General features: G+C 53.1%; 1 protein-coding gene across 2 annotated transcripts in view; it reads left to right on the top strand.

Moving 5' to 3' along the window:
• Positions 1–18,148, top strand: part of LOC307065017 (microtubule-associated tumor suppressor candidate 2-like) — a gene marked incomplete at its 5' end in the record, with an annotated part of 58,659 nt that extends 40,511 nt beyond the window's left edge. Inside the window, 6 exons of one of the 2 annotated variants that reach the window (XM_079721770.1) lie at positions 5,695–5,800; positions 8,077–8,150; positions 13,001–13,099; positions 14,196–14,315; positions 16,722–16,819; positions 17,915–18,148. In XM_079721770.1, the coding sequence (XP_079577896.1) occupies positions 5,695–5,800; positions 8,077–8,150; positions 13,001–13,099; positions 14,196–14,315; positions 16,722–16,819; positions 17,915–18,128 (711 nt within the window). In that variant the 3' untranslated portion in view covers positions 18,129–18,148. The remainder of the gene's footprint in view (positions 1–5,694; positions 5,801–8,076; positions 8,151–13,000; positions 13,100–14,195; positions 14,316–16,721; positions 16,820–17,914) is intronic. The other variant, XM_079721771.1, reaches the window with a different exon arrangement.
• Between the last annotated feature and the right edge of the window lie 9,515 nt (positions 18,149–27,663).

Genomic DNA, 27,663 nt, shown 5'->3' with positions numbered 1-27,663 from the left:
GCGCGTGCTGGGGGGTGTGGCCTCATCTGCCTTTGAGCTGGGACAGCGGCCTTTTAAAGATTTCATACTGGGAGAGATTGGAGGCCCTGACTTTTCCACTTGAGAGTGAGTTACATGAGCTACTTATGTATATTTTAAAGGTGTTCTGTCTTATGAGAGCTCTGAGTCCTGTTCTGCCTGATCCTTTACAGCTAAAGTGATTCATTTAGCTATTCATCCATCTAAGCAAAGAATAGTCAGTGAAGGCCCGCCGTACACAAGGCCTCATGACAGCACACGGCAAGAGATGCCAACATTTATGAAATGTGGACTTGCTTGTTCCGTAGCCTCGGGTTATAGATCCAGGGAAGTTCTGAGGCAGTTTCTCCAGAAACTGTAATACTGGGTGGGAAATAGAGATTCTGTGTTTAGGAGCTGAGAGTTTCCTTCCAGGTGGGAGGATGAAGGAAAGCTTTATGGTGGAAAGAGCATCTGCACGCTTTACACGCGAGGACATCTTTCCTGAAGAAACCCACTGGTGTGGGGACGGGGGGGATGGATGGTTGAAATCTATGAATTATTCAGGCCCCTGATTCTGCTCCTGCTGCTGGATGTTGGCTGTTATCCTGAGCTTCAGCTTCTCCAGCAGGGAGCAGGCAGGCAACGAGGAAGAAGGTGAAATGCACATCCAGCCATATTCTAATTTCCAGGTAGAGTACATGCCCATGTATTTGGCCTGGGAGGAGGCTCGGTGCCTGGCCGCAGTGGGGATCTGGAAGGTCTGTGGTTGCAGCGATCTGTGCCGACCGTCCACACTCAGGTCCTCTTTGTGGGGAACAGTCGCGTCCGGCAATGCTGACCCATAGGTCCTGCCATCCCTGTCCTTCTCGAGCCTTCAAACTCAAGTTCACCAGTGGGGCCTCTCCTGGCGCCCCGGTGCCCTGGCCGGCAGCGGGGAGGCTGCTTCTGTTCTGACACAGGATTTTCTGAGGCTTTCCTCCAATCAGGAGCTCCCTCGAGAAGCCTGGCTGACCTCTGACTTTACCGCAGGATGCCCCTAGGAAGATCCAGCCGTCCACTTGCCTCGAGAGGCAAAGACCGTCTCTTTCTCTCTGCCTCCACATGGGAGTCACTTGGGGAGCTTCTGGCAAAGCACTCCTCCTGTCTGCACCCCGCGCTAATGGAATCAGAGTCACGGACTGGGGCTTCCCGGGGCCCAGAGCTGCAGGTGTCTGGTGTCAGGGGATGTACAGGGCCTCCTTCTTTAGCCCTGCAGACAAGTTAGGGTATGAGCAGGGGCGTGGCCTGGCCTCCTGGCTTTCTTATGTGCCTTTAAAGATACGGTGTGACTCTTAAAAGTCGGATTATAAAGGTGTTTCATCAAATCAGTGCTCATTCTAGAGCTAGCCGCACATTAACAGAAGCCAGATTTCCCAAGCTTCCTATCTCAGGGCACACGAGACAGATTTTTCAACGTAAACACAAATGCTTTTCCTTTTCTGCTCCAAATGTACCCGCCCACAGAGCCTGGTGTTTAGTCATCAGACTTGTGACCTTTGACCCTCTCCCTCCAAGATCCTTTGGCAGTTTGTCTCTCTCCCTGACCCTGCCCGGAAGCCCCTCGTGCAGGACCCCCTGGTTCCTAAAGGCATTCTGGATTCTGCATTTTGAGCAGAGACTCCTTTCCAGAGGAGCGGTAGTGTTCAACCTTTGGAGTTCACGTTGGCTTTGTCTCATATCCGGGACACACTTTCTAACCTTTCCTAAAGAAACCATCCTTTTAGACTAACTGGGAGGCCCAGCATGCCCACGCTTAATCAGAACGTGCAGAGGCCACTTTGGCCATCATCTCGCATTCTGTCCCACATTCGTCCCGCACAGCAGGTGCACAGCTGCCACCAGCGAAACCACACTCTCTCATCAAATAGAATGAGGTCCCGAGGGCCTCTGTCTTCCGGCGCCAGAGCCCCACCCATCGCAGCCCAGAGCCTCCGGACACTGGAAAGAGCAGGGCAGATAGAAGCCTCTGTGAACACCTGCCCACGTGGTGGGCAGCAGAGGGGCAAAGGCACGGCCCGGAGGGGGATGGAGTCGGCCCAGGAGCTCTGGCAGGGCTGGCGGCCTGCTCGGAGTCGGTACCCAGGATGCTGTAGCGGGGATGCAGGGACACAAGGGATGGTGAGTCGTCCCGTTATCCGGAAGGAGGGTCGTTCAGAGAGGCCTGGAGAGAGAAGACGGGGGCAGCTCCCTCTGTCTCATCAGATAGGAAGACACGTCGCAGATGCGGGCAAATGGGAGTTTAATCTGGTTTTCTTTAATGAGGAAAGCCAAGACGATGTAGAGCCCATGCTTGCTTCTTCACTCGGAATGGAAGTCTTCTCTAAGTGAATTGCCGAAGGCTCCCATAATTGCATTTTGCAAGTGGCTGAATGAAGTAAGCCCACGGCTCTGTTCTTACCCATCGGAGAGGGTGGCTTCCCAGCCCTTTGCTTTGCTGGAACTCAGCTAAACAGCAGACAGCTGCAGGAACAGAGCCTGGTGCAGGGACCAGCTGCTGCTCTGTAGCCCTGGGATTACTTGATGGGCACATGGACGGACCCCCGCAGCCAGCTCAGAACTTTGTCCTCCTGGAAGAGGGAGGAGGCTGGCCCAGCAGAGATTTTGGGGGGACGGGGGCACCCAGGGTTCTAAAAGGAAGAAAATGAAGCTTCACCCAGCCTAAGTTCGCTGTGGCCGGGTAATGGTTGAGCGCCTCTGTCTCATTTTTGGTGATCTACAGCACAAAACATATCTTGTGTGTCCCTTGGGTCAACTTGTCTGAATCCCCTCAAATGCCTGCCGACCTGGAGGTCTTCTCAGGCTGAGAGCTCGGACGGGCTGCTGCTCCGTGCTCTGGAAAGAAGCCTAGAGCCATAGAGGAGAAGCCATGGGGATTGAAACTGGGATAAGACAGGGGATGGCCAACAGTGCGCGGCCCCTTCCTTGTAGAGGGAACAGTCTTTAAAAACCATACACATGTCTAGAAACCTAAGTCACTCGAGAGTAAGGACCATGATGCCCAAATTTTGGCTCACTGGCTCTCACTGGTTTCCTTCAAAACATCCTGGGCTTTCCTCTCATTGCATATGGAGGAATTAGGGGACCAGTATTTCATCCCCAAAAGCCCCTCTGAGAGGCTGTAACAGATAGATCACACCCTTACATCATCCTTGTTATATTGGGTGTGGTATTCCATCACCACTAAATCAAAGACCCGACTCCACCAAGCCAGGAGGGCATGCGATGAAGCACCACCCTTGCTGATCAGAGCAGATCCACCCCCAGGACGAAAGGGACTCTTCTGGAACTTAGTCCTTGCATCCATCTCTCTTTTCTGAAACCACCCATGGCAATTTGTGTACAAACCCAATAAATTAGAATCATACTAAGGACCGATGAAAGATTTTTCTTTATACTTAACTAACATACCTCCAAACAATGTGTGGGTACTTGTTTCTAACGGAAGTCACCAATGGAGCATAAGGAAAACTAGTTCCATTTTTTTTAACCAATGATTTGTTTTTCCAAGAGACTGAAAGTCTTTGGACAAAGATTCCATAAAAAACCTTCATATAAACAGGATTTGGACAATTAAAAACCGCAGTAATCAGCCTTTCTGCTGAGTGGATTCATAGCTCTGAGCCTCAGGTGAAATATTGTTTAATCAAGAATGGCCAGTAGATAAAAGTGAATCATCGCATACCATGTCCATTTTCATGTCGTAATGCAGCTTCCCGAACACTGTCAAGTTCATTGTCGGTTTTGGCAGTGATATTTCTGTTTTAGTGGATGACGGTTCCTTTTACCATAGAAGAGAGAGGCCGGGCAAACTTTCCGAAGCAACGATGGTATCCAGAATGGGAATCTATCCCATTTTAAAATACAAACACTCCCATGCATCCCCTTCACAAGCGGGCTTCCTTTCTTGTGAAGAGTTCTTCCTCCTTACAGATCAAAGATCAGCCTGAATTGTCCCCAGAGAAATGAGACCCTCTGAGAGGTGGCTGGACAGTGTTCTGAACCGGTCTGCCGCAGAGCTTCAGGGCATGGGCAGGTGCGCTGGTTCAGTGTTGTTCAGATGCTAGGTTTTGACACCTTAGTACGTCGTGAAATGAATTTAGTGGTTTGTAACTGCATTTTGAAAAACAACAAAGGAACATAGAATAAAAATTTAAAAACGAGATTACTGCAGGTAAGAGGGGAAAGTGTCATTTTGTGAAACTTTGGTTTCACACACACGCCCTGTGTATGTGTGTGTGTGTGTGTGTGTGTGTGTGTGTGTAACAATGTACAATGGTGTTTTTACAATGGGTCACCGACAGAGAATTTGGAAAAACATTGTTCTGGTTTGCTATCACAGGGAGAGGTCGTCTTATGCAATGACTCCTGTAAGTCATACATTTGAAGTTAAAATAACAGCTGCAACAACAAAAATAACAAAAGCAGTAAAGATGGAAGGTGTGTGGTGGGGACGGAGATCAGGAAGGGGAGAAATAAAAAATCCTGGGCTGGCATAGCACAGGGAGATCAGCTCAGTGCTTTGTGACCACCTGGGGGTGGGGGGGATAGGGAGGGTGGGAGGGAGGGAGACGCAAGAGGGAAGAGATATGGGGACATATGTATATGTATAACTGATTCACTTTGTTATACAGCAGAAACTAACACACCATTGTAAAGCAATTATACTCCAATAAAGGTGTTTAAAAAATATATATATATATAATGAAAAAAGTCAAAAAAAAAAATTCCTGGGCTGGCTGCACTACCTGTGATTAAACTCCTGGAAATGTACCATCAGCCAGGGAAACAGTAGCTTCTTGGGAGCAGGTCCCATAGCCTGGGTAGGGGGAGGTCTGCACTGTGATCTGGGGGGCAGGTTCATGGCTGGGAATGGGTGGCGAGCACACACACACACCTGCCCACTTGCCTTGGGGCTGGCGAGAGGGTCCTTGGGCACTGGTTGCTGGTCTTGCGGGGGGAGGCAAGGGCAGTGTGTTACAGAGCTTCGCCCGTGGATGTCAGACAGCCCTGGGCTGACTGCTGGCTCTGCCATTTACTAGCCTTTGGGCAAAACACTTCAAACCTCTCTGAGCCTCAGTTTCCTCGTCTGGGAAATGAACATGAGAACATTTACTTTATCATGTTGCTGTGAGGCTTGAGTGGAGAAGCCGAGAGTGGGTAGCTTAATAAATGTTAGTTCCCTCCAGATACCTCGCGTGCTGTAGCTCCCACCTGCTGCCAGGAAGCAGAAGGGACCATCTGGTAGGGGAGGACCCTCTTCTGTCCTTATTACCTCATGGAGTGCTTGGTGGAAGGGGAAGGAGTGGGGTGGAAGGAAGTGGTCCAGAGGGGGCCCAGGGCAGTAAAGAGGTGGCTTCGGCAGCTACCCACCCCACCCCGGGAGCTGCTTCCCATTGCATGAGCAGCATGCCTGTGGCAGTGACTTCCCTGTGACATCCCCTGACTCCGGGACTCCCGCGTCACCACCAGATCCTGGCTCTCCTGCCTCAGCACAAGGCTGAGGGTGGCCGTCATCTCAGCGGAGTGTCCTGCCCTTGACGTTTGGGCCACTGACATTTCCCCTCGTTGCAGTCCACCTCGGTCCTCCAAGCAGCGAGGCCATTGGAGCCCCCGGTCCCCGGCTCTCTGTGTAACCAGAGCTGTGATCTCCTGCAGGTGGAAGACATCACCGCCAGCCATGAGGCTGCTCTCCTAGAGATGGAAAACAGCCACACGGTTGCCGTCTCGCTCCTGCAGGACGACCACGACCACAAGGTGCAAGGTAGCTACGAGGCTGGGTGCGCGCGGGTGGGCTGGCAGGGTGGGCTGTGCGCACTGACCCCCTCCGGCTGCAGACGCGGGGAGCCCTCCCTTTCCCTTCTTCCTTCCTTTCCTTCCTGGTGTGTCCTTTGTGTTGCTTCTTGGGTTAAGAAAAGACAGAAATCCAGGACCCGGGTAACTACAGCAAGACCCCTACATATGAATGAGTTCCGTTCCGAGAGCGTGTTCGTAAGTCCAACAAAGTGAGCCTAGGTACCCAGCTAACACAATCGGCTATATAGTACTGTCCTGTAATAGGTTCATAATACTTTTCACACAGATAATACATAAAAAACAAACAAACACAAAAGTAAAGAAAACTTTTTTTTTTTTTTTTTTTGCGGTCCGCGGGCCTCTCACTGTTGTGGCCTCTCCCGTTGTGGAGCACAGGCTCCGGACGCGCAGGCTCAGCGGCCATGGCTCACGGGCCCAGCCGCTCCGTGGCATGTGGGATCTTCCCAGACCGGGGCACGAACCCGTGTCCCCTGCATCAGCAGGCGGACTCTCAACCGCTGCACCACCAGGGAAGCCCACCTGGAGAGTTTTTTAAAAAATACTGATGTGTAGCTCCCATTACAGAGGTTCCGATTTAATTGCTCTGGGGTGCAGCCCAGGCATCAGGATTTTTTAAAACTCCCCAGGTGATTCTAACATGTAGCAAAATCGGAGAAGCACTCTCTTAGAGCACAGTCTTAAGCATGGGACAGAGTGTCAGGACCTTAAAATAATGAAATACATTATGAATACATAGATAGTCGCCATGGTTTATGCCACCTAATAGATACTGACTTTTCTTTGCTTGTGAGGTATAGGGTATCTGAAAATGCCCTAAAGCCCATCACTGCACTGTAGGAAAATGGTCTCAGGAAAGGGAACAGGAATGGAAATGTTACAATGAGCGTTGCCTTTTGTTTTCGGATCTTCGTATAAATAGACTCGGTAGATTTTTCTGACTAATGAAGTCTCGCTTAGACGCCACATCCAGGGCCTTTGAATTACATACAATGTGAAGACAATGTAGGCGTATGTAATGGTAGCTAAAAACTTCATTATTATGGATGATGCTCTCAATGACCATTAAAAGTAATCATTTAGACAAAGGCAGGTAGACCAGAAACCGATATGGTTTTATGTCAATAAAATAAGCACAAACTTTTTTCTTTTTTCCCAAATGTAAATTTCAGCTATAACAACTGGATTTCTAAGAGACCTTAACCATCATTAGTTAAAAGATTTGGGTCAAGGGAAACCACAAAGTTTTTCTTAATTGCAGCTATGCCAGCCGGAATGATAATTATTGGTCTCAGTACTCTCCTGTGCTGAGCATACAATCCAGGTTCATTAATGAGACCTTTCCTCTCTCCAGTTATAACATGAAAACAAATAGCTTGTGTAGCTACAATGAGATGGGCTTCACCCAGCTAATAGGACTACTCCCATCTGGAGGAAAATAGAATCCATTTGCTTAATAACTCTTACATGACATCTCTTTCTGCCTATCTTGCAAATTATCACTGGAATGACACTTTTCACAGAATAGAATTGCTCCAAACTCCCCAAGAGGAACCAGTGCAATGAGTCATTCCTTCCGTCTGAGTGGCTTAACATCGACTCTTTGCTCAAGCAAATGCTAGCATCTGTGGTTTCCAGAGTGTGGCCCAGAGGCCACCAAGGTGACTTCGCAGGCACAGCACTGGTCCCGTTCACCTGTCCATTCTCCAGCAAGCCCATGCTCCGCTCTCCTTGGAAAGGTCCCTGCTTCAGCCCGAGATTGCAGCTTCGTGGTAGAAAAGAAGAGTGATCCTGGGAGGGAAGAAAAGGGAGATTTAACGTTAATTACCTAGTGGTTTTACCATTAGGAAAAGTTGGAGAATCAATGAATGCTGTGCATGGAGAATCTGACTTGGCCAGGGTGTTGGTAGAGCTGGGTATAAAAGTGAGTGTGTGTGTGTGTGTGTGTGTGCGTGTGCGCGCTTGTGCTCTGTTTGCTTCCCTCCCTCCTTTCTTTCCTCTTAACCCTTGCCCTTTCTCCTATTTCCTTCCTCATCCTTTCTCCGTCTCTCCTAAATAACACTGCATACAATTTCAAACTAATGGAGGGGTCTCTTTAGGCTTAAGTCCACTATATACTGGTGTCCCTTACTCACCAACATCACTAGTCTTAGCCTGGCAAAAGAATCTTGTTTGATCCCTTTTCAAAAGAAAGATCAACTTAACAATTTGATGTCTTCTCTCCAGAACTGATATCTACCCACGAGCTTGAAAAGAAAGAATTGGAAGAAAATTTTGAAAAGCTGCGGCTGTCATTACAGGTTAGTGTTTCCTTAACTCCAGCATCAAGATAATGGCAGCATTGTTATTCCTGTCCACAAACATTTATCCAGCACCTACCGTGTACTGGATACTGTACCAAGCATTGGAATATGGGGGTAAATAAGACCTACTCCCTGCGCTTCAGGAGTTTACTGTCTACTCAGAGCTGTGATACAAATAGTGACAGACCAGCACGGAAGGTAACACATACTTGCACAGAACGAATAATACCGTTAGCGCCACAGGGGTTCCGAGAGACGGCTCCCCACGTGCTCGCGGTCAGAGCCATGTCTGGGGAAAGGGGAGGATTAGGGAGCAGAGTGTTCTAGGCAGGGGTCACGGGGTGAGGAGCCTCACGTAGGGCAGAAATCCCAGGACATGTTCTGGGGATTGTAAAAGCACCTTCAGCCCCCTGGAGATGTAACGAAGCTTCTTGGCGTCCCGCTTGAAACCTACGCAGAGTGGGGGTCTCAGATGTCAGGGGCGCTGCCGGGCTTCCTTCTGATCTCGAAGGGGAGAATGGAGGTCTCTGCCTTCCAGAGACCCCAATCAGCTGCTTCTGTGAAAAGATGTTGACCGCCCCCAGCCCTAGAGAGGGGCTGCCTGGGAAGCCAGGGGGAGGTCGGTGGCCCTGCTTCCATTGCCAGCTGTGGACGTCCCAGTCATAGAAAGATTACCTTTGAAATACTAGGGACATTCACATCTGGAAATTTGGGAGGTGATTAGCGTAATTCTAATACAAAGGCAGGAATTTTGTTTCTTCAGTGGCTCACTTACCCCAGGCAGTGTTTCTTGCACAGAGCCTGCCCTGCCGAGAAAAGAATCTAGGATTATGGCGTGTCACACTGTTGAGTGTACTGTTTTAAATGGGAAACCACCTGCTGCAAACCCACCCCCGATCCATGGATCCATGGATCCATCGGTGGGCCTGCACATGCCCACGTGCCCCTCGTGTGGCTTATCCTTGGCAAATTAACCCCAAACTTCTTTGTGTACCCCACATCCCACACCACCCAGATATATTACCCTTAAGGAACACAAACCAGGAAAGTAACAGCCATACTGTGATGTATCAGAAAACCCCAAATGGTCCAAAACCACAAGAAGGGAGACTTCTGTTTCATCCATGAGTCTTCACTTTGCCACTAACATCACACAGTCATGAATTGTGCACATTTTAGTGGTAACTCATGGGCAGAATCCATTTGAGCTGGAGATTTTCTGGTGTGAGGTGGGTACGGTTGCTTAGGCCAGTCTCCTTGGGCTGCTGGCAGCTAGAGAAACAGGTTTGGGGTAAAAGATTTGAGTTTGAGGTTTAAATCCCCACTGTACCTTCTCTTAATAGCTTTGAAATCTTGGACAGCTACATAAGCTGTAAACCGTAGTTTACCCGTCTGTAAAATGGGGATAATACCAATTCCTTCCTCGAAGTGTGAGCAGCTTAAGGGAAATAATATGTGTGTCAATGAAAAAATTAATCAATAGTCAATCCAAGAAAAGAAACGGAGAATTTTATTTGAGCCAACCTGAGGATTAGAACCCAGGAGACAGTCTTTATGTGGTATACAATGGAATACCACTCAGCCATAGAAAAGAACGAAATTTTGCCATTTGCAGCAACATGGATAGACTTGGAGGGCATTCTGCTAAGTGAAATACGTCAGACAGAGAAAGGCAAATACTGTATGATGTCACTTATATGTGGAATATAAAAAACACAACAAACTAGTGAATGTAACATAAAAGAAGCAGACTCACAGATACAGAGAACAAACTAGTGGTTACCAGTGGGGGGAGGGCACGTAGGGATGGGGGAGGGGAGGTACAAATTGCTGGGTGTAAATATGCTCAAGGATGTGTTGTGCAACACAGGGAATATTTTGTAATTGTAATATTTTGTAATAACTGTAAATAGAAAGTAACCTTTAAAATTAAAATTTTTTTAAAGATTAAAAGACAAAGCGCTAAGGACTGTCCCTTAGAGGTCAATGCACAGTTATATAAATTTTTGAGACAAAGGGTCTTACATCAAAGTAACATATTGACAGTGTGCATAGTCCAACAGGGCAAGTAGTGGGTCATCGTGACCCCTTACAGGATTGAGAAAGGAATGTTATCTCCTAAGGAGTTACCTTGCTGGTGCCAGGAGAAAATTGCTTTTTTTTTTTTCCGGTGAGCAGGCATTCCTGAGTCTTCTAAGGGGATCTAGTTAATGTATAATGCAGATGCACAGTGCACACTAAAGAGGGGTAGTGGCCCAGATGGGCAGAGAGAGAATTTTATGTTTAAAACTTTCCTGGTCCTGCCTTAAAAATAAATGGATTTCATCATGTGTAAAGGGTATGGAGCACCAGGCAGCAGCTAGTGCTGTTATAATAGTTTCAGGCGTTGTTACATTTGCCATCATCATCATTATTATGGGGCCGTTGGTTAACTCCAAGTGGTCCCTGCCGGGCCAGGTCACCAGCTGGGTCTTGGTGCTCTTACCTTGGCATAAAGTAGCCAATCCAAGTTGAAGAACAGCACGTCCTGTCTGATGGCTGGGGCACCATTGTGTGCCTGAGGATCTGTTTTTTTTTTTTTTTTTTTTTTTTTTTTTGGTGGTACGCGGGCCTCTCACTGTTGTGGCCTCTCCCGCTGCGGAGCACAGGCTCCGGACCCGCAGGCTCAGCGGCCATGGCTCACGGGCCCAGCTGCTCCGCAGCATGTGGGATCTTCCCGGACCGGGGCATGAACCCGTGTCCCCTGCATCAGCAGGCGGACTCTCAACCACTGCGCCACCTGGGAAGCCCCTGAGGATCTGTTTTGAATAATGGTGAAGAAAGCAGAAAAACCACAGTGTGATAGTTTAGATGCCACCTAGATGGTACTTGCCTGAGTTTTTCACTGTTTTACTTTTTAATGGAGGACAAGAGGCTCTGACGAGGCTTGTATAGAAGGTGGATAGCACTCCAGTCATTTTATTTTTGCAATAAAATAATAGCTGATGTTTATTGAGCACTTACTGTATGCCAGGTACTGTTCTAAATATTAACTCACCACCATCCTCTGGGTTAGGTATTATTAGTGTCATACCCATTTTACAGATGGGGAAACCTGGACACAGTGGTTAAACTATGCAGCGCTCCAGTCATTTTATAGTCACGTTCTACGCATGCGTGCTGGGGCGCAGCCGGCTGTCCTGAGCCCTGATTTACACTTGCTGGCTCATGTGCCTTCCAGCTCCCACTGACACTGTCTTGCCCTCATGCACCAGCATGTGCATTTAATGGCACTGTGGAGGGCTTTTATTTCTTAAAAATGAAATGGAAGTAACTGGAAACAAAAAAGGAGAGAAGGAAAAGGAACCCGCCAAGGATGGTTTGCAAAACTGGGTTCTCTGTGATGACAGGAAAGCGGTCGAGCCAGCACGTGCTATGAGGCAGTGCTCTCGTGTGCAGCTCCATCGTTGACCGCACCCAGCTGCTCACATGTGGTGAGCGGGGCCATCTCTCTTGCCAGAAGTGTTCAGGGGAAGACCTCAGTCCCTGGGTTTTAATGTTGCAGAAATAGTGATGGAGGTGGAGAACTTTGGAACACGTGGCACCAGCAAGGCACCGTCTCTTCCCTCCGTTTGGGCGTCAAGGCTCTGCCCGGCTCCCTCTGCTGCCCGCCGCCATCGGTCAGGGCCGGGGCTGCGGGGAGAGGGCTCGGCGTGGTGGCACCTGCGCTGGCAGCAGGGCTGGGGCCCCGGGCCTCCCCACACACGCCTCCATTCTCTCCACCTTCGTACACAGAGCGGCCCCGTGGCGGGCACGTGCCGGGATGGGGGCCAGGATGGGGGCCCTCCGGGTCGGGGGGGAGCGTCTGAACGGGACAGACTTCACTCACGTGGCAGCTCAGGCCAGGGGCCTGCCACCCAGGGGCGCCGAGGGGAGGCCAGAAGAGAGCCGGGGGTGAGTGGGAGCTGGCTGTGGGGGAGGAGCGGATGTAAGGTGGGCTGGGGGCAGCGAGACGAGAAAGGCGGATGCGGAGGATGCAGACGCTGCGTCAGCGTCACTGGGTCCCGAGGGCACGGGCTTTACCTAGGGGTGAGGGGCTCCGGCTTGCGCTTTAGAAAGCTCCTCCCCCCCACCCCGCCCCGCCCCCGACTCCCCCTTGAGGGCAAAGGAGTTGCCGGGTCCGGGACAAAGTCAGCGAGTGGCTCCACCCGGTGGAGGGAGTAGGATCAGGGGTGTTTGTGGATCGGGGGTCGTGACACCGGAGGCAGAATCCTCCGGCACCTGCCATCGCTGTGTTTAGTGTGGGGGGAGGGCCTCGGGCAGAGCCGGAAGTCAAGGTTGGTTCGACGGCTTCTGGCTTGAACTGAACAAATGAGAACAGTTCTTCTCTGAGATGGATTAATCGTCCTTCCTGAAGCCGGGGGCTAGAGGCGCCCCCCCAACCCCGACTAAGATGCCTCTCTGCTGATGGGCTGCTTTTGTGAAGTCAGATATTAAATTATTAAACGCCTCCGCTCCGCAAGCTTCTTGCTTTCCTGGGGTGGGGGACGAGGACAGCTGTCTGATCTCAGGAGGCGCTGAGTCGGGCCACCGGCTTCGAGTGCCCCGCCAGCGTGCGTGCACTTTCCGTGCGACAGAAACATGCATCTGTCAGTGTCCTGTGGTCCATTCTGGACAAGGCACAGAGGCAGGGAGCCCGGGGGCCTCTCCCTGCTGCATGCGAAGGCCTTTTGGTGGAGCCCGGTGGGGGGGGCTCTCATCTGGACGCCCTGGGAAGAGCCCCAGGGCAGGGTGGTGGCCGTCATCACCGCCTCCCAGGTGCCGCGTCTGCAGGGGACCGGGCTGGACATCTCGTGCGTTACCTGCAGGACCAGGTGGACACGCTGACCTTCCAGAGCCAGTCTCTGCGGGACCGAGCCAGACGCTTCGAGGAAGCTTTGAGGAAAAACACTGAGGAGCAGCTGGAGGTATCATGCGTTCCCGGTCTCCCAGCACCTGCAGGGCCCTTGCAGGGCAGTTCTGTTGGATCCCAGGAAGCCCGGGGCTCCCCCAGCAGTCACCCCGAAGGCAGGGCCCCTGTGCTGATCTGACGCCAGAGCGACAGCTGTCAGGGCCTCCCGGGATTTCAAGCCTGTGCCTGTCAGCACCTGTGCTGAGTCGGGATGGCCCTGGGTTCTCCATCTAAGTGTTATTCTTGCCTCGTTGCACACGGCTCCCCAGCCCCTGTCCCTGGGCTGCTGTGACGAGCTGGGCCTGGGAACACCCCACCCTGGCCAGGCCCCACCCCAGCCCCACGTCCCGTTCCCTCCCAATGCCGCCTGCAAGGGAGGCATCCCTGAAGCCCCAGTTGGTAGGGTGACGGGTTTTTCCTCAGGCTGGCACAGTTCCTTCCCTCTGATGTAAGGTGCCAGATAAAATACATGAGGCAAAATACACAACCCCCAGTTACATCTGAATTACAGATAAATGAGTTTCTTAGTAACAAGTATGTCTCATGCAGTACTTATGTGAAATTCCAACATAATTGAACATCCTGTCTTTTTGTTACATCTGGCAACCTTATTCTCACATTTCCTTTTCTACAACGCCTTTTCTGCTTCTTAAAGCACTGTGCTCATTTCCTATGCGTGGCAGGGGACGGGGCCCTCCATGGGCACAGATGGGACCTTTCAATCCCCACCTGTCTGTTGAATCAAGTAGTCTGCGTGAATGTTAAAAGCCAGTGTTGAATGTACTGTTTTTACCCGCTAAGTTCCCTTGGGGTGATAGGCTGGTGGTGTCCGGCCACCCCAGGATCCGACGCTTCAGGGAAAGATGGCTTCATCTCTTCTGCTCCCCAGGGAGCTGGGTTTTCAGTGGCTCCCCCAGTGGCAACTCGTGGGCGTCATTTCCAGGGAAGAGGCTGTGAGCAGTGTCTCCTTCTTGCCCTCTCGCTCTCATTCTCCAGCGCCTGTTAGGAAGCTTGCTAACGGGTGACTAGATTTCGCTGAATTCACGGTTCTGGTGAATCCTGGGCTTCGCCGGGATGCCTGGTAAATAGCTCCTTGCTCTCTGCCCCTGTAGATTGCATTGGCTCCTTATCAGCACTTGGAAGAAGACATGAAGAGTCTGAAGCAGGTATTAGAGATGAAGAATCAGCAAATACACCAGCAGGAAAAGAAGATTATTGAGCTGGAAAAGCTGGTGAGTTGGCCTCTTACCTTGGGAGGCCCCAGTAACCTGCATGATATTCCTGCTGCCATCGTGGATGTCAGTAGTAACAGCATCCAGGTGGGGGCCCTTACATGCCCGGTGCTCACAACTGAGCAGAAATCGCCTTTCTTAGGAAGCCAGGAGTTCAGGAATCTCAGAGGTGGCCTCATTTGTAGAAACCCGGAGGCTGTCTGGTGCCCCACCTGGCTCCCCATCCACCACTGTGACGTGCCAGTTCCTTCCCCCACCCCAGGGAAGATGTGCGGTGAGCCTGCATCCGTGGAGCATCGCTCTTGTGCACCAGGCACAAGGAAGGCACTCTATGCATGTTTGTTCTTTAACTCTGACAGCAATCCACTGAGTAGGTGCTGTCAGTAGCCTCCTTATACAGATGCAGAGACGGAGGCTTAGGACGAGGTCATGTCTCACCCAGAGCCAAAAGGTGGTCCAGCCCAGGCGGGAGCCCTGGGCCAGAGCTCCAAGCCCCGGCTTTCACCACACTCTCTCCCTCACCTTTCAGCCTGGCTCCCACAGAACTAGCAAAGGGCACCCCTTTGGGGGAATAGAGCAGCCAGAGTTCACTTCCCGCCCCTGTGGGTGCAAGGGCTGAAGCTGAGATAGTCATCCAAAGTCAGCAGCAGAGAAGCCTGCCTCCAGGGAGATGCCATACTTGAGAGGAAGGTTGGCCCAAGGGCCGCAGGTAGATTAATTTTTTCTTTTTTATTGTTATATTTAAAATAAACTTTTGATACTCTAAAAGGAAATTATAAGATATAGATAAGAAAATTAAAATAACGTATTTCTACACTGTTAATATTTCCAGAGCCTTTCTTCTGTTCAAGTGTACACACCCTAATATACAACCTACACATACATACGAGTGTTTTGTATCCCGCTTTCTTTCAGTTAGCACACCCTCAGCTTACCATCTCAGTAACTGATCACCTCCTCTAACTTTTCAAGTTCTCAGTATGTCTCAGAAATGTCCTTGAAGCCGCTATATCCAAACCAGGAGCTGGTCCCAGACCACCTGTTGCGTTCAGTCGTCACGTCCCCTCCCCTGATCTAGCACCATCCCTCTCTGGGGCCATCTCTCGCTGCATGGATGCCTGTCAGTCAGGATAAGGGCAGACGGGGGTGTGAGTGCCTATTGCCAGCATCAGAGGCAATGCTGGCCTCCTGGCACCTTCCAGCAGCCCAGAGCTTCCCAGCAAGGCCAGAGCTAAGGCTAGCGGGGGGCTCGCGAACAGAGCCCTCCCCTGTCAGCCCTGCAGCCCTCCTCCTCCAGGCAGGGCCATCTGCATCGTCGTCTGGTCAACCACAAGCCTCTGGGCTTCTTTGGCTGTTTCTAGCCATGCTCCAGGCATTCTGCAGGCATGCAAGAGTTCTCATTCCAGAAACCTTTCCAGGCAGAGGGGTGGGTAGGGGTGGGTAGGGGTGGGGGGAAGAACTGATTTAATCACTTCCCATTTCCTGGGAGCAAAGATGCGGATGGGGTGAAGAGCCTTGCTGGAGGGCGGGGCAGAGCCCGGTCCTCTGGCTCTGATGCCTAAGCCTGACTCACGGAGAAGTGGCGGTTTTCTTTAAAGATTACTCTAGCTGTGAACTTGTCACATTCTTTTCAAAAACTAATTTATTTCTCAGTGCATCTTAGAATGGAGCTCTACTTTGGCTAGGTCTCAGGCCCTGGGGACACACCAACAGAGAGAGCGGGGCATAAGTTGCAGAGTAGCAACCACAGAGGATGTTATCTCCTGATCATGTGCCACGCTGGGCTTGAGCTGCATGTTCCTGGCTGCCCAGAGCCTCAGAAGGAAAAGAGTGTGTCCATGCTCTTTGTATTTCCAGCCCTCCATTAATTCAGAATGTTGTAGAATGCACACAGGCCTGGCCAGAGATGCCGGTGCAGGGCAGACGGCCTGATGGGAAGAACCGGGGGACCCATCAGCCAAACTGGGTCCTGGTGGTGCTCACGGCTTGTTTCTGACAATGGCAGGAGTCTGGGGACACTCACTGTGAGAAATATATTCTACACAGGAATCCAGTATAGGCACACACATAAATTGTATATATACAATACGTACAATCCACTATATACACTAATATATACACACACATAATATATCTAAAAGGGAAATATATACTGTATCTAAAATATATACAACAATACTTTTACTACACACAGTGCACTCTGGTATTTTCTATTCTGTTTTGTTTAAAAAAGAAATGCTGGTCACGTCCCTCTAACCTGATTTTACAACCGACTAATGCATTGCAAACTGCGGTTTGGAAAACACTGTTCTTGATAATGTTCCAAAGCCCAGAAGCCAAGGGCACTGGTCTGCCATCTATCCATAGGGCCTTGCTGAGAAGCTCTTGACACTGCATCTTTTACAGGCAGAAAAGAACATTATCCTGGAAGAAAAGATCCAAGTTCTCCAACAGCAGAATGAAGACCTCAAAGCCAGGATTGACCAGAACACCGTCGTCACGAGGTAGGTGGGCCTGGGCGTCGGAGCTTCCAAAGCATGTGTCGCCGACAGGATGGCTTTGCTCTTGACCTTGGAGCGCTCTGCTTTTGTCCTCACTCCTCCGAGCCGAGGCTTCCGCACGCAGGCTCTTGGCATTCCCCACGTGGAGGGAAGCATAGAACACACGGCTCTGAGCACCCGGCCGATGGCTCCGCAGAGCAGTGGGTCCCATCTTGGTGGAAATGAGTGACACCAGCCAAAGGCTGGGGTGCAGCTGGGAGGTGACGGGGATATTTCTGGAGGAGCTTTTGGAGAGGCTGCCAGCTGGGGGTTCCCAGGCTAAAGAGAACCACCGTGTGAGCCGACGCCGAGCTCCATCACTGGGGCCCACGGCTGCTGCACCAGCGCTGGGCCAGGTGGTCATGGCAGAGGAGAGCTGGCCTGGCCGGAGGGCAGCAGGGAGGGGACGCACCGATGCAGCTGCTCCCCAGGGACACTGCTTCCATCTTGGTGCTGCCTTCGCTGCTCGGAGGGCCCCAGGAAGAGAGATGGGGGGGCAGGCCCACTGCTGTCACGACAGAGGCACAGAATGCCTCGGTTCCGTTTTCACTGAGCATCCATTAGCCGCAAACATCAACTAAGCATCCATTACGCACCAGGCGTCAGACTGGGTGCCGGGCGCTCGAGGAGGACCGCTCTGGGGCCTGTTCTCCAGGGCTCCGGGTCCAGCAGGCGGCCAGATGCACAGGCCAGAGGTGATGGCTGCCAGGGAGGCCTGAGCCAGGGCAGGGCGTCCCACACCAAGCCCCACTTCCCTCTCTCTCTTCCGGCGGCTTCTGCTCTCTCCCCTGGCCCCCAGCGCCTCCCCTGACCCGGGCAGAGGGGCTGTGGGCAGATCGGGTGTTGGCGGAGGGTCTCTGGGAACGGATGTGAGGGTGGGACGAGTAGCAATCACGTTTCAACGCCGCTTCTTGGTCCCTGGGGTCTGGCAGGACCCTGTTCTCCCCGCGGGCACCCACCACCTGCCCCCTTTCCCTGCACCCCTCGGCCTGGCAGACCTCAGGTTAAGTGCCTTCCGGCGTGACTGCTGCTCGACAGTTGCTTGTTGTCCCCGTGCAGACAGCTGTCAGAGGAGAATGCTAACCTCCAGGAATACGTGGAGAAAGAAACGCAGGAGAAGAAGAGATTGAGCCGAACCAACGAAGAGCTGCTTTGGAAGCTGCAAACAGGGGACCCAACCAGCCCAATTAAACTGTCCCCCACGTCCCCCGTTTACCGAGGCTCCTCCTCCGGGCCCTCCTCTCCCGCCAGAGTCAGCATGACGCCCAGATGACGCCACCACGCTGCGGGTCAAGCTGCGGCGCCTGGTCCACGAGCATTTCCGCCTCGAGGGAGTGGTGTCCATGGACCGGCCCGACTGACCCTGCGCGCATGCCCAGTAGCTGCATAGCTGCATCCTAGGCAGAGTCCTTTTCTGATCCTCGTGTAAGACTGTCCTGGTACTGGCACTTAGGAAAGTGTAAATGGTAGTGTCTGATGTGCAAACGTTTGACCGTAGTTAGAGCCAAAAGAAAGAAACGCCAATTGTTCTTGAGCAATGAACTTTCACTGCAGAATATCAGGTTAGTTAGCAAATAGCTCAGTTTTGAATATCCATTGAATAATCATTGTGTACTGCACCGATATGTGTGTATATTCACATATACGTATATACACAGGCAGCGGTTCTGAATTGCATTTTTTATAACATGAAGTGCTGACATATTTTGGTGGAGGTCAGCAGTTTTCTAACTCGTGCCTAAGAATTATTGGGAAATGAAAATGCATTTCTATCTACCTTCCCAGGAATATTTCTACCCAAAATAGAAAAAGGAAAAAAAAAAAAAGATACAGAGAAGAAGCGCCTTCCGACCTACCACCACGTGGTACTGTTTAACACAAACACCAGCCATTCATGAACGGTAACTGCCTTTGGAACAATCAGCTTCTTAGTCCACATGATTTGAGGTCACTATTACTCCATCCGCAAGTTTTAATTATTAATACTTCTGTCGTGAGCGGATAAGGGGTGGCAGTGGGAAACCCTGAGGGCATGAGGAGTTTTGCAGACGTCACTCAGGACAGTGGATCGTCTATATAGTCTTGTAAACACAAGTTCTGCTTTTTTTTCCTAAATGGCATCTTGGAATCCATCATTAAGCTCTTTCATCTTCGGGAAAATATGGAAGCACATGACCTTATAGGATGAGGGTGAGAGTGACCTTGGAGTTGGCCAAGACCATTCACGCTCCGTCCTCAAGAAGGAAGACTGCTAATAGGGTGTGTGTTCTGACTAAGCGTAGAGTAGGAAAGCATACTCGGGCGTCCTATTTGCTTTACTCTGATGTGATGCTGAAAATGATCAACTCACCAAAATATGACCCTCAGCCCCACTTCATTGGCTCCCCAATTCGGTTTGGTTCCGTAACCCAACCTCATTCCTGTACATTGAGAAGCTCAGGGGTTCCAGCAGGGGCTTCCAGAAAACCAGTTCTTCTATCCTGGGGGATCAGTTCCAAGCTATGCTAGATCATCACATGGCCTCCCAGAAACCCAGGTGTATTTTCTGCTGGATGACCAAGCAGTGCCACAGCTGACAGAGGTCCCATCTTTGGCCCAGGAGGTTCTTCCAAACAGAGGAAGGAGCCCAGGAAACAGCCAGCCAGCAGTGACTGGCTTCTGGACTGGCATTTGGCTCTGAAATGGTAGAATTAGAACCTGAGAGGTATTCCTGTAGTGCTGTGGACGATTAGAAGCAAGACACACAAAAGAAAGAAGCAGTCTCAACAGTTGGTATGGTGATGATAATGATGCCTTTGTTTACTGTTTGTGACAGAGACCCTGCACTTTTCTCCCTAAGGCCCCTCAAAATGGTCCTGAGCACAGGACTGGCTCTGAGCATGCCCAAGGCAGGCGGACTCATGTAGGGATGCTTCGTGGGCCGGAGCCACACAGCAGGGAATACACGGCCCACGGAAGGGGGTGGCTGGCCCAGAGCCCTGCCTGCTCTGTGAATACGCGGCTGGCATAAAGACAGACCTGGTCTGTGTTCCTTGCGTGAGTCAAGGTTGGGCTTCCTGGCCTCATGTACATCTCATTTCTAGCGAACCTCCAGGTGTTTGCCCATCCTGGGGACATACACAGGAGTATCCACTGAAGAAACATTCTTTTCCTTTAGTGGCTCTGCATGATGCTGTGATGTTGAGTCGGGCCTCCCATTAGAGTAGATCATGCCATGTTGACTAAATACACAAGTATGTATTCTTTCAGCAGGCACCACCTGCAGACACAATAGCTCAGCCCTCTGAATAAGGAACTGCTTCCCTAACGGCGCTTGCTAAATGCAGTTACACAGCAATACAGGTATCAGTGTTATGTTAGAATGTGGTCCAGTGTGTTAGCCTGTTGCAGTCAAAGTTGTAGTGGTGTTAGAACGAAGTAATCCCTCACTAGGTGACTAGAGCTTGGCTCTAGCCAGCCCTGACCTTGGGTACTTGAGCTAATTCCCACCTTGCCCTGGCTTCATTTCCCTGTCATGGACGCCCATCATATACGGCTCCTATCCCAGAACACGAGGGGTGGCGGCCACCGGCCCCTTCTGCGCCTCTCCAGCCCCCACACTGTTAGGACTTGGACCGCTGTCTCCCCGGCGTCCACCTCCCAGGCCAGAGCTGCTGCCACGCGGAGATGCCGCAGCCTCCCCGCCTGCCACTCACAGACCCGCCAAACCGCCCCAACCTCTTCCTGGCGCGTGGGACCCCGTCGGCGCCCTGCCCTCCCGCCGCCCAGCACACACCCGGCGACGTTCTGGTGGGGTGGGCACACCTGGTGGCCATCTGAATGGGGTCGCTCGTTCCTCTTCCGGCCCCTGCGGGTTCTGTGTTGCCTATTTGTGTGTGAAGCATATTAAAATGAACCTGAGGGAACTTCTGTGACATGCACTTGATGTGACCGTTGGCCTGGCCCTCCCAGGCTTCAGGAGGTCCGGTGGGGTCAGGCAGGAAGGCCAGAAGGCTGGGCTCCCCTTGTGTGTGCGCCAGCTGGTCGTCACTGAGTCGCGAGACCCCCCCCCGGCTCTCCCCCGACTCGGCGGATTCAGGATTCCTGCACCCATCTTCCAGCCCGGATCCTCCGGCCTTGCCCAGGCTTTGGGGGCTCAGCGGCTGTGCTCCGTCTGCCCCGTCCTGGGGAGGTCCGGGTGGGTTGGAGGAGGTTGGAAAAAGGGCACGAGATTGAGGCCAGTCCCCTCACCGTCAGTGTCGAATTCAGACGTGGCCCTATTGCTTCTACCCAGAGTGAGCTCGGTCGGTCCTCAAGCCCGTCCCTTTGCACCTGGCTGGTCACAGAGCTCTGCTCTCAGAGCACCGGGAAAAGGCCCGCCCGGCTTGGGGCCCGTGGTCACAGCACTGCCTCTTCACGCGCTTTCTCATGCCCTCGGGTTCTCGGGGGCCAGGCCACTCCCTGAACGTAAAAGTGCTCACTTCCCCCACCAGGGCCTTCAGGCTGGGCTGCAGCCACTTGGCTGCCTGCCCAGGAGTGTCCCTCGGGGCCTGCCCTGCCTGGGGTTGCAGGCTGGTTCCCTGTGGGGTTTGGAGGGACCTCCGGAGACTCCGGCCACTCTGCCCTCCCGAACCACCGCCGGACAGGAGCCCCTTGGCAGATGATAAAGCCCCTTGAGTTACCCCGGACCCGCCAGCACCACTCCCGGACCCCCTGGGTCACCCACGTGTCCAGGTTATTGGCGATGTTTGCTATTCATGATCTGCTTGTCAACCCATCCCAACCTGTTCGTTTCTTCTGGCGTCTTGTGCCACCACCTTTATTATACCCACCCTGCATTGTCCTCCCAGTCAGCACAGCCGCTTAACAGAGGGGCGCTGGCGCCCGGCCCTCGGAGGAAAACAGGGTGGAGGGGCCTAGCATCCGTGGAGAGCTGTGTCCTGCACGGCTGTCTTGCCGTGGCAGAGAGGCTTTTGAAGTCAGCCGCTCGGTCCCCGCTGTGCCAAGGGAGGCCACGGCCGGCTCTCCCTGTCTGCGAGGCTGGAAGGAGTGAGAGTGAAGCTCGGGTAGAAGCCGGGCGCAGGGCGTCCCACCCGTTGCTGGAGGCTCTTCTCACTCCGTGGCTGCATCCGGAACGGGCACCCTCGCGTCACATCCCTGCATCCCGTGTAGGTAAGAGGCAGGGTCCTGCCCGCTGGGGAGTTTGGGTCAAATGCTCTAAAAAATCACCACCACCGTCACAGGCTAGAGCTCATTCGCTTAAGTTTGCTAAATATCTTTTTTTTTTTTTGAACCTGTCTGCTTCTCTCAAACCTCTTTAAAGACAAAAGCAGGACACCTCGGGTTTCTTGAACGCCCAGCTCCGTTCCTTCCCCCTCAGCATGGGGGACATGCAGGCGAATTTGCCTCCCTCACCAAGTCTGGGCGAGTTTTCCAGAGACAGCCCCACGCGGGATAAAGTGCTGTGCAGCCTAAGCTGGGCCCTCCCGTCCCTGCAGGACGCCCGGGTCCCTCCCCACAGAGAACCCGGACAGGCTCAGCTGCTGCTGTCGGTTTCAACTGCACCCAAATCCACGTAGCAGGGGCTGCGTTAGCAGACGCTCAACAAGTAACCGCACGGCTTCAAGGAGTAAAATTGTAAAGCGTCCGTGGGGAAGTCCGACCGCGCAGCGTCTCCCGGCTCCCGCACCTCAGTCCTGAGTGCCCGCGGGTCGGTGCTGAGAAGGAGGCCAGAGCTCACGTCATCAGCGGACGTACCACCTGCTTTATTCCCGAAGCCTCTCTCACATCGCCTTTTTTCTGGCCGTATTTATGGCTTGGTGGACAGGCTTATACAGTAAAGCGAAACGATGCCCCTTGGAAGAGGGGCGGACAGGGCTACCCCGGGGAGGTGTCCCCCCGCTCCCGGAGGCCTTCTGGTGGCCGAACAGCCCCCCCCAAGGAGTCCATGAGATTCCTCCCCGCTGCGGAGGCCGGGCTGTCCGGGGGCAGCTTCTGACTCACCAGACGTGTTTCATCACCAAACTGTGCTCCAGGTGAGTCCCCACCCCCAGGCCTCCAGGCGCACCCACCCCCCCACCCCCCCCCCCCCGCACCGTCAGGGTTTCCTAGGAAACTGCCCCAAGCCTGGCGGGGGCGCTTCAGGCGCCCGCCCGCGCCAGCCGCTAGGTGGCAGTGTGGCGCCACGGGACTGGCCGCCCCGCGCCGAGGCGGGCTCCCGGGAAGCCTTGCTGGGGAAGCCGGCCCGTCTACAAGTCCGGGTCTGGGCTCACGAGCGCCTGCCAGTTGTCACAGATCGCCTTGGGGGCGGGGGAGGGCGGGGAGGCTGAGGGCAGGAAGGGGCACCCTGCCTGCGTTCGTCCCCGCAGAGCCCTGGGGAAAAGGAGGGAAAGCGTCCACGCGGTCCAGGCCTGGTGGGTGGTTCACCGCGCGGCCGACGGATGCCCCTCACATCCCTGATGCTGAGCGTGCGGGGCCGGCAGCAGCCCTCCCGCGTGAGCCTCAGGGCCTGGGAATTCAGGTCCCCTTGACTGAGTGCGCCTCCTGTGTAAGAAAGCGCTTCCTTTCTCAAGCGGGGCGGGGGGTGGTGAGAGATCAAGGATTATGAGAAGAGCCACAGCCCTCCCCATACCCTCCCGCTCCTGCGCGCACCCCACCCTCCAGATGGGTGGCGGGCGTGTGGCGGGAAACGCAAGGCCAGTGCTCAAGGCAGAGGGGTTTGCTGCACTGACACCCACGTCCTTCTGCAAACGAGCAGCGTCATGCCCCGCAGACCCACTGGCAGGAAGACCTCTGGGCCCAAACCCAAGCCAAGTCCGGAAAAGAGTGGGAGGTGGGGAGACAGCGTCAGAGGATCCTAAATGAGGGTCGAGGGGTTCCCTGGCCGAGGCGCTAAAGCCGGAATGAGGATTCCCACCAAACGGCTGAAGGAGAACGAGGCAACGCGACATCCTTCCGGTTGTGGGGAAGCAGGCAGATACTCAAGAAGCAAAGAGCAGGATCTGAACTCCCTGCGGGGCACCCACCCCGGGGCACCCCCCCTTCCGCTCCCCCAGAGCTGCCGGAATTCCTGAGATCACACTGAGCACGCCCAGGCCATAGACGGAATTTATTAGGATTTGCGGAAGCATGAGAGGATGTACCACAAAATAGCTCGACTTTACAACATGAAGAATGGTATCAATGCACAGTGTTGTCAGCAAAACTGGGATACAGAGCAGAGGTTCACATTTTTTAAAGGCGATGGACGACATCTACTCTTGTCCTTAAAATAAAAACGGGGGGACCAGCAGAGGCCAATCTGATTTGCAGTTAGCGTCAGAATCTAAATCTAGTATCACAATTATAAGAAACTATAAGAAACCTATTAGAAAAATAGATCAAACAAGCAAAAATATTATACAATTTACATAATAAAAAAACACAATTCTCTTAATAATGGCTCCACGTTCAGTAGAAGAAAGTGTACTGAGGAAACCACAGCTCTTCAGGTTTGATTATAAACCAACCCTCGAGAAGATCGTCACCCTCTGTGCTCCTTAGACCCATCAATGCTGAAAGGCACAACGTAAGCAGGAAACTTATCTTAAATATATAACTTCTCCAATGGGAAAATAAGTCCCAAACTTAAAAAGTTTGTCATCAAGAAACACAAAATCATATACCTTGTTAATAATTTAACAAAGTCTGAATGCATCTTCCCAGCCCTCCTCCCTGACTGTTTGGAGAAATCCCATTTGGACTTCAAGCCAAGGTCTTTCATCTCACAGGGGTTTTCAGCAGTTCCAACACATTTACAAGGTGGGCCAGGGGGGCTCCGGAGAACTGTGCCCCAAGACCCTTGGCCAGTCCACGCCCCTCTTGAAAGAGCACTGCCACCCAGCGAAGCAACGGGCACAGAAAAACTTGGCCATAGTGATGAACAGGAAGGTCAGCTGACTTTTTTTTTTTCTGCCTTAACCTCCCATAAGGTATTGTAACTACGATGACGAGATACAGAATGTCTGTAGCTTCTTGCACCACTGGACCAATAAAGCATTTCATCACCCAAAAAAGTCCACAAGAGTCTGATAAAATGTACATCTTGCTCTCCCTAAGAGGCCTTACATACAATACTCTCATTACCACGGCAAACAGATGCATTTTAAATTACACCTAACAATTATGCACAACATATATTTAGTTCCATCTGAACTTAACTCACACAAGCGTCACATGCCTGCGCCCAGAGTGTGGTCATGCCTCTCCATCCGTCCTACAACACTCGGGCCACCGGGCCTGGCACCAAGTCCCCTCCCTCCTGTCTCCACGGGGCTGGTTCTCGGGTGCCAACAGAACAAGCGGCTCTTAATGTGTCAAAGCGAGGCATCCAGATCAGGAAAGACAGGTCCCAGCATGAAGCCAGGCAGCTTTTCTCCAGCAGTGAGGCCCGCTCAAATGCCCGTGGGCTCGCCGACAGTCTGGGTGGGGCCGTTAGGAGACGTGTCCACACACCCGATGCTGACAGCTCTGCCTACAACGTCAGGCTAGACGCCACCCTAGGCAGGACAGCAAGACCTGTCAACTCACCCTGCCTGCCTGGAGGACGGGGTGGAGGGGAGGAGACCTGGTACAGCCCGGGTCGCCCCCGCCTCCCGCCGTCCGCCCCCCTGACGCCATGCACAAAGCACAGCAAACACATCGCGAGGCTCCTGCTGGGCCCGCGCCCCTCCCAGGTGTGAAGAGACGTGTCAGAGGTGGAGAAGGGAGTGCCACGGGCCCGGGGGCTCGGGGTGGGCAGAGAAGCCTCCACAGTGCCGCAGTCACCTGTGGACACAGGGCGAGGCCCGTGGTGTCCAAACTACACGGAACCAGGAAGCCGACCACCTGATGGAGACAGACTCAACGGAACAAAACCCAGAGTGGGGGAGATGCGAGTGACCCTGACGAGAGTCTCAACTCAGCAGCTTCTCCAAGACGGCCTGGAAAGATGGCTCCGTCCCGCGGCCCTCTGGGTTTGTAAAAGCAAAGCCGGCCCGAAGTTGGGCAGAGGAGGTGTGAGCAGGTGAGCTGGGGGCTGCGCAGAGGCTCGAGCTCCTGCCCGGGCCGGGGGGTGGCTCGGGGCTCACTGCCTCTCCGGAAACCGCCCCCCCCACTCTTTGGCACAGGTCCCGGGGATCCGCGTGGGTTTTCACAAGGCCGTGGACACGCAGGGAGGGGCGCTTCCCCATCCCAAGCGGGTCTTTCCAATGTGACCATTTGGGGCTGGTGCACAGATAAAAGGAGACACGGTATCCCCTGCGGGCGCGTCACTGGAAATGTGGAACTTCTGACTCTGAGGGAAAACGTAGCCAAGCCCTGGAACCGAGTGCGGGAGAGGCTGGGATGTGAAACCGTCGGGCACTTCCGGCGGTTACTTTTGGCCGTGTGTGTCTGTGTGTCTGTCTGGCAGGTCTCTGTGTGTACGTGTTTGTGTGCGTGTCCAGCTCAGAGCCAGGAAGGAGGGGTGTGATCAGAAAGCCCACTGACTTCGGAGGCGCCGCCCCACGCACAGAAGAGAAAACCCTCGGCAGCGGCATGAAGACGCGCTCTCACAGGCCCCGTCCCGGGACCCCAGGTGCTCTTTCCGGGGGGGCGGGCGGGGGGCTTCTCGGGGCAGCCACCGCCCATCTGCGCAGCACTTCGCGGCTCTGGGTGAGGAAGGGGACCGCGTGTCAGGACGCGCTCGCCCCGTCAGATGCTGAGACACACCTTCTCGGCTGGAGAGCCACGAGCGCTGCTGGCTGAAACGGCAGTCGTGCAGTCTGCTGCGGGGTGTCACACGGGGAAATTTCAGCCAGAACGAAAAAGAGAAAAAACACCTCTCAACCTGCCACCTTTCTTGGACACCCTCATTCCCTCACGCTCTCTGCCTCTGTGGAAAAACAGCAGACAAATCAAGCAAACAAATGGCTAACAGGCCCCAAGAAGACAGCAGACAACCAAAACCCCGACAAAATAAGTTAATATTTATCAAAATATTGTACCAAGCACCAAGCTACATAAATTTAAATACCTTTCTTTGGAAATCCAAGCTTTGGGCTCTTACAATCCTCCCGCTGGAAGATTCACAAGTGATACTGAGAATAAAGCTTCCACGAGTGACCAGAGTGGCCAGAGCCTAGAACGAAGGCTGACCCTGCCATCTGGCTGCTTCACTCATTCTTGCATTTTTCTCCAAGAACTTTCTGGGGCAGAGGGAGAAAAGCCAAGTGCCATCAGTTCATCAGGCTTCTACCAGGTTTGTGACCAAGGCCAGAGGGGGAAGATACAGGGAGCTAAGCTTCAAAAGCAGCATTTACATCTCCCGTGGAGCCCAACATGCCTGCCCCTCACCTGCCAACACGGGCCCTTCCGTCTACCGAATTACACTCTCTCGGGAAGGCTCGGCCCAGCTACCAGGAGTGTCCCCAGGGCCTCGGGAGGGAGCGCCGTGTGCACAAGGACACACGGACACCGAGGCAGGGGTGCAGGGCAGGGTCACCGACCCGCACACAAACCCACAGCGTCTGGACGACACACACCCACACGAGAGGCACAGCAATGTGACCCCAAACCATGTCACGTGCAGACCCCATACCCTGGACAATTCGGGGTAATCACTTGGCCATGTGCCGCGCCACTGTTAACCGCCAACTGTATTTGGTGGAGTGACTGATTCACAGCAACGGGCAGGAGGACTCCACGTGAGGATAAGACACAAGAGTGGCCAGAAGCAGCTGGAGGGCCACGCCGTCACTTAGGACGAGAGGACGCCGGCCTCGGGGGCCTTGGGACCCAAAAAACCGACCTACAAGCGGCAGAGGAGGACT

The sequence above is a fragment of the Hyperoodon ampullatus genome (genome assembly GCF_949752795.1).
Source record: "Hyperoodon ampullatus genome assembly, chromosome: 16".
NCBI lineage: Eukaryota > Metazoa > Chordata > Mammalia > Artiodactyla > Ziphiidae > Hyperoodon > Hyperoodon ampullatus.
The sequence above is the reverse complement of the archived record's forward strand: the minus strand, read 5'-3'. Positions and strand labels throughout refer to the sequence as shown.